Raw genomic sequence first — 12095 nt, 5'->3', positions numbered from 1 at the left:
TACTATAAGAGAAATTATTCCAGAATATTTGAAATGTCCTGACAACAAAGTACCTGACACTGTACCCATCAAAGTCATATTGTAGACTATATATAGTGAAATAGTCACAATAGTATGTCATTGGCAAAAATATTACTCAGTTACTGGTGTTCTTACATTTTGACATCATTTTTAAGACGCCAAGCCAAGTCTCTATAATTTCTTTCCTTCCACCAGGAGGCAAACAGTTCATCCAGATGTTAAGCAGTTTTTACGGTGCATTTTGTACTTTACACGGCGCAGTCTCCACATTTCCATGTGTCATCACTGAGAGGGATAACCGGCAGGCAACTGACGTGAAAGATCCTCTGGCATGACCTGCACGTCTCAATCCTTCCCAGACCCTCCTCCTGCTTGCAGCGACAAACCAGTGAGATTCTGCTGACCCTGGTTAGACCAACTTTCTTCCTGTGGCCGGTCAGATGAGGAAATGGTGTGAGCCTTCCCTGTTCAAAGCACTTATTCAAATGGCTCCTCATCTTCCTGTCGTCATACGCAATGCTGCTCACGTCTTGCCCCTGTGCGATGTCCACTGCCCAGGCGATGGCAAACAGTCCACAATCAAAGAAATTGTTCTGACGCTGTACCTCTGGTAGGATGATGGTCAGAACGTTACTCTCTTGGTCGGCAAATGCGGAGTAGGTCTGGTAAAGCTGGACCTGCAGAGATGTGGTCATGTCGGCGCCAATGCTGTCATACAGGCGAACCTGTCCGTCTGTGTAAGACGACAGAACCCAGTGGGATCTGCTGTTGTGGTGGATTTGTAGCCCCTTTCCTGTCATCTTGGCAAACCCGTCCTCGCAGAGACCAACTGTAGGGGCTTCCAGGCCTTGGAGTGCCGGGTACTGGTGGTGGAGCAGCTTCTGGGCAGCCTGGATGTGGTCGTCTGTCAGCATCTCGTTGCTTGTCAGAACCGCCTTGTCACCAGCACTCAAGTTGACACTTAGCCTCCCCACTTCACACTCCTTGTAGTAATGATACTGGCTTTCCTGTGTGTCCTCTTTTGATGGAGACCTGGATGCCACCACCACTGGCACCTTGCTGTTGGAGCAGATTGCTTGACTGCTGTCGACTGTGCGGCTGTTTGGGGATGCAGGACGGACCGCGATGATGCGGCAGCCTCCTTTGGGGACATGAAGTTCCACGGCTGTAGCATCGGGAACATCTTTGACAGTCGGAACAAACTCAGGCTCTGCAGGGAGGTCTGCGTCCTTCATCCTGTGAGGATAGAAGTGTCTGAGTGAGTTTCTAAAAATCTTACATGTTGAGTGTTTATCTTTTAACAAATCAAGTTTCAAGGCTATTTTAGATACTGTGCTTATAGAGTACACTTTTTTTGGAAAATGTGTACTTACTCGAGGTTGAAGAGCAACTGCCTCTGCAGCCACAGTTTCTCCACTTTAATCTCCACCTCGACCAGGCTGTCATGAAGAGTGTCCAACGCTTTGTTTTCTGTACCAATTTAAAGGGTTCAATCAGCGTTTCTTAATCACACATGAAATGAATTATTTGATAACAAAGCGTAATACATATTTAAAAAAAAACAATGCAGAGAAGGCCAGATACTTTTCCAGGGCCTCCCTGTAACTGAAATTATGATAATTACTAATCATGATGACATACTATGACCAGCAGACAATATATCATAAAATTGAACAAAGACAATAAAATTTGATAACATATGCAGCAAAATATTATATATTAGCTTACACTAGATAATATTATGAATTAAGAGAAACCAACTGTTTTGAGTAAAGGAAGTAAAACTCAGTGGGGCAGAGGAAACAAAGGGATTCAGGGAGTGTGGTTCTGTAGCATTATAACTGGAGTGATGGATCAAAGATCCTGGGTTCAAGTCCCTAATTTGCCAACTAGTGCAGGGACCAAGCAAGTCACTTTCCAACAAAATTGAGACCCAAAAAATGATAGACTTTCTCCGTTGGTTAAACCGAGGACTACGCTACCTGCAACTGGCACCTTCCAGAAGCCGAAGAAGGCCGTGAAGCGTTCCCACAACCCCTGGATGAAGTACTGGTCCTCCTCAGACATAATGTGGTTCCGCATATCGGGAAGGGAGCTGTCGATGATCGCCATGGCGATGTTCATCAACACCAGGAAGATTATGCAAATGAAAGTGATGAAGTAGATGGGGCCGAGGATGGGGGATGCCTCCCGCAGCTCGTGGTAGTAGAAGTTTCCAAGAGACATCTGGAACAGGGTGGAGAAGGACTTGCTGATGGTGCTGAAAAAAATCAAATCATTGTTACAGTCATGATATCATCATATATGTTACAGTCATGGTATCATCATATTTCTAGAAGTCACAAAGTTTGTATCCCTACTGCAGTACTAAAACTAAGTTGAAAAAAAGATATCATCCAGCTTTTCTAACTAAGAGTTTGTATTTGATACAAATAGGATACATGTTTCCTTACCTGTACTCCGCCACAGTAAGGCCGAACTTGAGATGAGCATAGACGCCGAATGCTGACATGCAGATGAAGAGGTAGATGGTGAAGGAAGAGAACTCCAAAGACATCCCTCTGATCATGGACATCAGCTTGGCGAGGAATGGGTTGAACCTCAGCAGCCGGAGAAACTTCAACATGTTGACAAACGTCAGGAAGGCCAGGAACCAGCCGTAAACCAGGCTTACGCTCACCGCAGATCGGAAATGGTGAACTTCATCTTGAAGAAGAGCGTTGCATATAATTAGAACAGTGTAAAATGATTACCTTCCATAATCTGTCCAAGAATGTTGAATGTTTTCAAACAGTAAGCAAGTGAAATTTTTATATGATATGTATGGTTTACCGATTTTGCATAAATGTGAAACACACCTTTCCCAGCATTGATCGCTGCCAGAGCCATGGAGCTGTAGGTTCTCTTGAAGCCATACAAGGCGATGACAGTGAATGCCAAGAAGAAGTTCAAGATTTCCACAACCTGCCATGGCTCCATCAGGTAGGCCCAGCCCACTGCGCGTGCAGTTTTCATCTCTTTCCACAGTGTGTAGAGGAGAACGATGACGTAAGTGATTTCCAGCAGGACGTAGATGTACCCGATCGTCCCCGGCCGTTGGTGAAGTCGGAAGGCCTGCACGCGATGATGGGTGAAAACTCCGGCCGTCTCGGAGAATTCAAACACCATCGTCACCGATGTAAACAGATCCAGGTTCCCGTTGTAGAGCAACGCTTCCAAGAAGATGGCCCTCGTCCGCTTGTCGATCCAACGGTTGGCCTTCAGCTCTGCCAGGATGCTGCGCATCTCGTCTGCAGATTTTCCCAGGTTCAGCTCGAAGCCGTCTCCCCAGTATCGCGTCGTCACACCGTAGATGGGGAAACTGCGGTATCCACTGGGGAGGTAGGTCCATCCAGGGGATTCTGATTCCATCGCTGACGTATTCATTACCCTTTCCCAACCCTTTTGAAACGCCCCGGTCTCCTTGGTGTGTTCATTGTACCCTGATGAACATTCGTCAAACGACTCCTGCATTGCTGCTGGCACTGTGCACAGCCCTGGGATGGCAGGAGATGGTAAGGACAAAAAGTAAGTCACAAATTAGAGGTTTGCAGTTTTGCTATTTTGGCATCCTCTTAATTTTAGGTAGGTTTCCTTGAAATATTTTTTGATGAATAAAAAGATCATAATGATTCGTTGAATTTAACTGTAAATGTAACTTTTCACTACTCAGGTTTCCTTTGGTATTTGGTAATGTTTGCCATGTGAGCCCACAGCAAATGTTCCATGTGCAAAGTGTTTTCACCCACCTGGCTTTACTCGGGCTTGGATCATGCTTGGCGGGGCGACCAGGACCGACTGCATGTCTGCTGTAAAGCCCTTCTCCTGCCAGCGAAGCTTGTCATCATTGTAGGAAGTCTCCGGGTAGAAGTTCTCCAGAGCGGTCCCGTTCAGCCAGGACCAGAAGGTATCAGCATCATTTACCTGTGGAGAAAAAGAAAACTAGTGATTTTATTGAACGAAGAAATAATATTGTAAATTCCTCATTACAAACTTAAATTGTGGACATTTGAATTCATGTTCTAATTCTGTGCATAATAGAAGATACAGTGGTTGAGAAAAAGGTTATTCACAATCTTCTATCTTTTCATTGATTGTTCTTCAATTTTCGGGTATAAGATAGAAACATTGAATCAGATAAAATTTACTTCATTATATATACATACATACACATGTATAGTGTTTGTAAACAGTCATGGTTAAGAGGCATGCTTTTGCAAAAGTGACATATATTGTCTCAAATTATCCATTTATACCATTTCTTCTCTGAAGTTCATTCAGTCACATAGTTTTGCAAATTAGATCAACACAATTAATATTGCTCCTTTAATTTTTTCAGCTATAACTATAGACGAATATTTCCAAGTCATTCAAATTCCATGATTTTATATTTTCATTCTTTTTGTTCAAAACAATTTACAAGAACAACTATTAATAAATTAGAAAATAATAATCTTGGGGGAAATGTAATTTAGTTGTTACCTGTGTCAACATGAATAAAGGGTTTCCACTGGCTTCAAAGGATAATCTGACCAATGCAATGATTTAGTGATCAGACACCAATGTACAATGTAAGGCCCTGTAATGATTTTACCTCGTCCAAGGACTGCACAAAGGTGTTGGTTGCACTCTGTGTCTGATAGAAGGCCTGGGTGGTGCTGTGGTGTTCATTGGTGATGCTGAGGACAAGCAGCACGTAAAAGCAAGACACCATGATGTCCCGAAGGATTTCGCCATTCCTCCTGTCCCTGCGCTGCTTCTTCCTTGCTTGTTTAATGTTGATAAGGGATGTCATCGAAAGTCGCTCCATCTTTCTCCTTGTGCGAAATGCATCGCCTGTAGTAAGCAAGAAAAATATAAATAAAGTCAATATGGTCTGTATTTGTTAGAAAAGTGGAAACAACACCAAAAATGTAAGCAAAAAGAAATGTCAGATCAATTGACAAAACGGGAGCACACTCATAATGCAGAAAATGGCTTTCTTTCACAATCATAATAAAACAGAAATAAATGAATAACATCCTGTATTATAGTTTTTAAATACTTCATCATCAGAAAATTATGGTATATGATAATCATTGTGTTTTTACATTAACCCCTATTAACATTGATCTGCCATGGGCAGGCTACATAATTTATATCTCCCCCACTTTGAAAACAATGTTTTTAGAGATCTCTATCTAGTAGCTACATGTATAGTGCCGCACCACCCAAGTATGCATGGCTTTATAGATACATGTACTTAGTATACAGGTCCTGGTGTGTATTAATATACTGGGTGATGCTGTGTTTAGATGCATTTTGTCTGGGTGGTGGATATATAATCTAAGTCTTGGATATTTTGTGACCTGGTGGAATTAAGTTTAACTTAGTACTTGATGTTAAAAACTTACAGTTGAAGCCTGACACAGCATTGGCTTCCATCCAAACGCGGTCCCGTTTCTCTTCAAAAATCTTCTTGACGGCTCGTGTCTTGCGAAGGGATGAAGTGAAGATGGCAAGAAGAAATATCTGTAAGATAAAAGACTTGGCCGTTAGGGTGTCTGAGCAATTCAGATTGTGATATCATCCTATATGATGTGGCTTGTATTCAGCATGTATTGTTTTGAATTTAAGCTAAAAAAACAAATGTTTGTCTAGGTAACAAAATACCTGATACAACTATATTGTGCTTGAATGCTATCGGCAGGTAGCGCTTTTTAAAGTATATAATGGTAAACACATTACAATGTGTTTACCATGATATGCTATTCTTGTAAATACATTGTACATGGCAACTTTTGACCAAGCATCATTTCAAATGAAGAACTGTACAACAAATGGAAAAAAAGAATGTATGGAAACCATTATCATTATAAAGAGATGGAAATGGATAGGCCATGTGCTGGTAAAAGACCTGAGTGAATGTTAAAACATTAGAACAGCACTGCATTGGACACCTGAAGGGAAGAGAAAGCAAGGATGGCCTACATGTATATTATAAGATCACTTGGTGTAGAACAGTTGGGAAAGAACTGAAGAGCGTCAGCCACACCTGTGACAGCATCCAGAGAACAGCCCAGGACAGAGAGAGAACCGGAGAATCTTTGTTGCTGCCCTACATGCTGGGACTGGCATTAATAGCAGTAAGTAAAGTAGCTATTTTCGGTAAATACATTAAACATGGCAACTACAACAAACATGTAATCATGAAATTGATATCCTAGCTTTAATGGTGCTGACAGGTGGTATGTTAAGGTGTTTAACAATAAAAGTAATTTATACATCAGAACTGAAACAAATATAATAATCACAACATTGTTACCTTCCCTGGTTGCATAAGGAAGACGTCTGCCAGAAAGGTGATGAGGAACGCAGACAGCCACTTGTTGGTCTTGTCCCTGCCCCACTGCATGCTGAACAGCGTGGTGAAGACAGCTGACCCCAGGAAAGACAGCATCACCAGCATCCAGGCCACGTACCTGCACCCGTGTGGCAGGCGCTTGGCCGGACCCCTCTGGGTGGGTTGGCCGCCCGTCTCCACGTCTCGGATCCGGCGGTCGCCCTTGCTGCTCGGCCGGCTGTACTGGAACAGCAGCACTATGGCTGTTACCACGGGAAGGCAGGTGATGCTGGCCATGAACCCCGTGTAGACTCCGTTCAAGGTGAAGGAGAATGGCCCCAGGCTGAAGCCCTGCACGATCTCGGTTTCTACTTCATCCTTCAGCCACATGGCGCTGGACACCATGGACGCAGCGAAGAAACTCAGGCAGCAGCCAAGCCTCTCGATGCGGGTGAACGTGCTACCTGTAGAGGAAACATAATGGGGACATTTTTATCAAGACAAGTTGGTCTTAATAATAAATAATGAAAGCAACACTCCAGATGAAACGCAGCCAGCAAGAAGTAATGAAACATTATGCAAATATAAAAAGATAATGACTAGTATGAGGAAAATTTTAGACATGCATATCTATAGACTACCTCAGGTGAGCCAGATAAAAATTTTGCATTAAACTTGAACAAACAAAATTGATGATACCTTCAGGCCTGAAGGCGACGGACAGAAGAAGGTGTTCCTCTAGCCAGGTTATGGCGCAGACTTGCCGGGAACAGGAACCCGAAGGATCGCAGGTCCTCCTCAGAGGCGACAGGAAAGGTCTTCACGACCTGCCCGTCCCCGCGGTCGGCTGCCAACCACTCGTCGCAGAAGAAATAGAACCTGCAGTTCCAAGAGACAGAAATATAACTCTGTTAGATGTAATATTTTAAGATGGATTTAAAAACAGAAACACAGGTAATATTTTAGGAAAATTAAGCATTGAAGGATGTTCAATTAATATAAACAGTTTAACAGTTTCCCTGTACTAATTTAAGACATTAAAAATTCGACTCATGACAACACATGTTTACTCAACATTCAAAAATCTCATTCAAATTTCAATACAAAAAAAAGCAGCACTGAAGACCCAAGTTGCTGTAAAAAGAAGAGTATCATATTAAATGTAAATAGAAAGGTGACCAAAGAGTGCTTTTAAAAGTAGCACATTGAACAAAACCTCCAGAGGCCCAAATGGCAGAGGAAAAAAATTAGCTTCCACAACACCTGGAAGTGGGTCAGGTGAAATCTTTATTGAACAACCCTCCAATGATTATGATTGGATGAAAGTAGACAGCGCTTGGCTGGACTCACAGTTTGCCCGTGGTGAGATCCTGCACGGCTGCTCGGTCCACGTGCCACGATGCGCGGCTCCCCTCCCCACTGTTGTCGTGCATGAGCTGCAGCAGCTCCAGCTTACCCAGCTGTTCTGCTGTGCTGAAGGTCAGGGTCACCTGGCTGGTTCGGGTGAAAACCTAAACAGCAACAGAAATTCCACCTGTTAGGACATGCTGCGAGTTAAAACATCTGCAGAGGAAAGTTGGGTGGTGAAATTGCAATAGGAGTGATCAATGCTTAATTTGATGGCCTAACCTTCTCTGTGAGGTTGACCAGTCTCACATCAGAGTTTGCTGCATCTCCGAACAGCTTGAAGGCAACTGTAGACTCTGTCCCAGCATGCTTAGCTCCACCTGTCCAGATGAGGAGGCGGTACCGGAAGTTGTCCTGAAGGTTGTCCAACCTTATAGCTACATTTAACTGTAGCAATGCACGAAGAGATAGAACATAATATAAATGTTCACATACATACAAGTAGATTGAAGAATAAAAAAGCTACCTTTAGACTTTATTTATATGTTACATGGAGGGCAGGGTTTAGAGCCTTTGAGATAGTAAGTGGCTAGTTGGAAAGGCCTGGCTTTCACTACCAAACTAATGATTGATATTAAACATGTGCTGATTGAGAAAGAAGTACCAGAAAATCTATTAGAAATAACAAGTCCACAGAGCAAAGACTTGACATTACACATGACCACTTCTGCTGGCCTGATATGGGTGACTGGTGAGGCCCACTTACCACCCCTTTTCCTCTACGCTCAGCGATCTTGATCGCGACTGATGTGAGCGAGTAGAGACAGAACGTCACAAGGATGGTTGTCACGACGGCACCGTTGTCTGCAAGATCCCTGAAGTTCAACGCCTCGAACACGATGGTGTTCGGTGGTGTGGCGAAGTCACTCCCGAAGGCTGTCAGATGGTTGCAGTGACAGATAGTTCTGGAAATGGTGGAATGCTCGCTTATCTGTGGAAAGCAGTAAAGAGACATGTTGTTAAGATCACATTGAGTCCAAACATGGGTCCTTTGACATAATTTGGAAAACCTATAACAATCTAGAAATTAAAGCATGCTATCTACATTCATCTATCTATCATTTACCATGATCTTAAAATTATGATACCATTATCTTGAAAGTAGCGGAATACAGATTATTAATTTTATTATTGATGGATGTTTACAGCTTTAGATATGATTGATCAATAATATGTGTAGGTCATGGACTAGAAGGACAATCCATATTGCTAAACATTTTGCTGTTTTCCACATCACCGAAGCAAAGAATGGTCAACAGCCTCAGTACTTACTAAGTAGTAAAGATCAAACTTGTAATAATTTGTTACAATTAGATGGGGATAGTTATGGATTCAGAATAACTTTTCGAATAACAGAGCAATTTTTAAGCATTTACTTATTTCTGAATTGTGGAAGGTCACATAAAATCATGTAAATTTTAATCAAATCATCTGGTAATGAAGTATTTAGCATAATATGTATTATTATAACAATTCTGAATACTAAGAACGAAGTCGTCCCAAAACCAAGGAGAGTCTGCAGCTGTACCCACCGAGCAGCCGTCCGTTCTCCAGGCTTCCTGCGTCTCGCTCCAGAAGACACAGCCCAAACGGGCCCATTCCATCTGGTAGGCGTAGGAGTCAGCGGTGTGTGGCTCCTTCACGTCGGTTCTTTTCTCACTGCCACACTCAGTCACTGGTCCTGAAAAAGTGTAGAAATACTCAAATATCGCAACATGTTGTTACACAATATAATATTATGTATTTTGGTAATGGAGATTTTAGATAAGATTCTAGACAAGCAAGTAAACATCAAAACATTGCAAACATCAACATAAGGCAACTTTCTATAATCAAATGTTACATATAATTTAAATATCACACTGTAGATTGAAACATATCAACATTCAAAACCTCTTCAAACATTCATCACACATTCATACCTTTCCTTCACAACAAAGAACAGATATCAACAAACCAAGTTAAGTGATCATTATGGACAAGACAATTGCACTTTATCTGGCACACACATTCACCTTCTAGTTCTGTCAAGCACGTTTTTGTTTGAAAACTACTCACCAAGTATTTCGACCTTGATGTAGTAATCCACAGGACCATCCTCTCCCGAGATGAACATTCTTGCCTCTGTCTTCTCTGTGTCTTCCTCGCCACTCAGAGTTTTCATCAAGGCACACTCCTCGGGTAGGATGTACGTCTCTGTGGACATGTTGTAGTTTTGGTCATCAGGGCGGCCGCCGTACCTGCCCGACACACGGTAAACAACGCTGGTGTTCAGCGGGATGATTGTGACCAGGAAGCCTTCTGCGGCGTTGGTGAGGTTCAGCAAATGGTAGCTGGAACTTCCGTTTCCTTGGGCAGGGATGGTGACGGTTGTTGTAGCTGGTTTGTTTCCGGGTTTGGCCGGAATGGTGATGTTGAAGTCTTCAGTCAAGTTGTTGAAGGACACAGGGAAGTTGTTCTGCTGAAGTGACAGTTCCATGACAGACGAACGTGGTTGGTACTCCCCGCGCCCCCAGGTAAAAATGTTCTGTTGAAACTGCGTCAACTGGAACACAACAAAATAAAATTCTCAAAAGGTCATGTTGTTTTGTAACATTCTGTCATAAACAAAATACATAAAAAATATATGTACTTCATGTTTGATTCAAGCACCAAAAAATGCAGTTGGGTAACCTGTAAAAGCAAAATTCCTCTGCAATGATTCAATGTTCATAACTATGAGGATGTGAAAATTTATGCAAAAACATGGTGATTTATAGGAATTCTGCAATGTTTCCTAAAAAGGATATTATGATGTTGATTTTCTGATCTAGACTAAGTACAGAATTGAGTAGTCCCTTCAGTCAAGCTACACTGATTTCCAAGAGCATCCAAATACACAAGGTTTAATATTATGATAGGAGTAAATGCATAGTATCTATAAGTAAGGAAAATAGACATTTTTGCACTAGCAAATTCTAACAAAAAATGTATCTCTCACTCACTCACTCACTCACAACCCGTGAATAATTACAGTGAATGACAAATACATTAGACGGATTAAAATAAATATTTTAAACAATGATGGGAATTGAGCTGTTCCATTCACATCATCACACAGGAGAGGAAAGACAAGGATCACTGATGACCTGAGGGCTTGACATGACACGTACCTTCATAGCGACGTTGTGCGGAGTATAGTCCGCGAAAAGTGCTGTTTTAGACGGAAGTTGGAAGCTCCCATCCTCCGTCTGCACGACCTGGCCTCCAAACTGGTCGCCCCACATTCTCTGGGCACGCAGCGTGATGCCGCCCCTCTCGATGGTGACCGCCGGGGCTCCTGGCCTCGTGGTGCTGATGATGGCGTTGAACAGACCGTCCAGGATCTGGCGACCTTCCTGGACAAATCTTCGTCTCTGTAAGGAACCAACAAAACACCACGATCAGTTACTCTCACTTAGATGATTCAGTTCTTTTTCAATATCATGAGATGTTACAAAACATGCATATTTATAACACAATATCCATTATAGCTAATAACATTCCATTTAAGAAAATATTTGCTTGGTTAGATCAACCATGAAAAATCAATACGTTTTTTTTTTAATTCAACCTTCTCCCTGCTGCCTAACCCTGTAAAGGCGCGGTCACATTTCCCAACCCGGGGCCCGGCCGGGCAGTCGTGTGGAACGAAAATTATGATATAAGACAGCAAAACGCAAATAAAGTTTTAGAAAATTAACCATGAGCACTATGTGTATATACTCTTCATACAAATTGTTAATTTTTCGTTCACGCAAACAACCCGGCCAGGCCCCGGCTTGGAAATGTGACCGTGCCCTTAGCAATACAGTTTGGTGCCAAATGGCTACTTTAGTGTACTGTCACCAACCATGAAAAATTAAGACTCTTCCTGCTGCCTAACTCTGTGAGCAATACATATTTGGTGCCAAATGGCTGCCTTAGCAGGCTGAAGGTGAATGGCCCTGTCCCTAGTGCTGAATCCGTGGTGGTTATCAACCTTCCCCATGCTGCCTAACCCCATAACCAATACAAGTTTGGTTCCAAAGGGCTACTTCAGCATGGAGATTATTTGAGGCAGAGTTGGTGTACACATACATATACATTTACAAGTCGTGGTCAGTATACATAAGTTTGAAAGTCTTTTGGAGGTTTTAAAAACCAAATGTATCTATGGTCAACAATTATATGTTTGACACAGAATTTTTTCAGTTTTAAATCCTATAGATTTAAAATCAAAGAAGGAAAGCTTGTAATGCGTTTTTGACAAAATCTAAGGTAGAAGATAAAAATATTATATATATAT

At 42.2% G+C, this 12095-nt stretch overlaps 1 protein-coding gene across 1 annotated transcript in view; it reads right to left on the bottom strand.

The window, feature by feature from the left end:
- Positions 1–207: 207 nt before the first annotated feature.
- Positions 208–12095, bottom strand: part of LOC109477281 (polycystic kidney disease protein 1-like 2) — a 15608-nt gene continuing 3720 nt past the window's right edge. The window contains 17 exon segments of the mRNA XM_019778422.1: positions 208–1257; positions 1395–1491; positions 2004–2281; positions 2475–2727; positions 2880–3557; positions 3810–3984; positions 4655–4896; positions 5454–5571; positions 6365–6846; positions 7082–7124; positions 7126–7261; positions 7733–7893; positions 8012–8176; positions 8496–8720; positions 9322–9470; positions 9848–10334; positions 10942–11184. Coding sequence (XP_019633981.1) covers positions 270–1257; positions 1395–1491; positions 2004–2281; positions 2475–2727; positions 2880–3557; positions 3810–3984; positions 4655–4896; positions 5454–5571; positions 6365–6846; positions 7082–7124; positions 7126–7261; positions 7733–7893; positions 8012–8176; positions 8496–8720; positions 9322–9470; positions 9848–10334; positions 10942–11184 — 4920 coding nt within the window. The 3' untranslated portion in view covers positions 208–269.

This window comes from Branchiostoma belcheri, unplaced genomic scaffold (assembly GCF_001625305.1).
Source record: "Branchiostoma belcheri isolate BF01 breed outbred unplaced genomic scaffold, Haploidv18h27 scaffold1, whole genome shotgun sequence".
Taxonomy (NCBI): Eukaryota; Metazoa; Chordata; class Leptocardii; order Amphioxiformes; family Branchiostomatidae; genus Branchiostoma; species Branchiostoma belcheri.
Note: the sequence above shows the minus strand (reverse complement) of the source record. Positions and strands in the feature narration are given on the sequence as shown.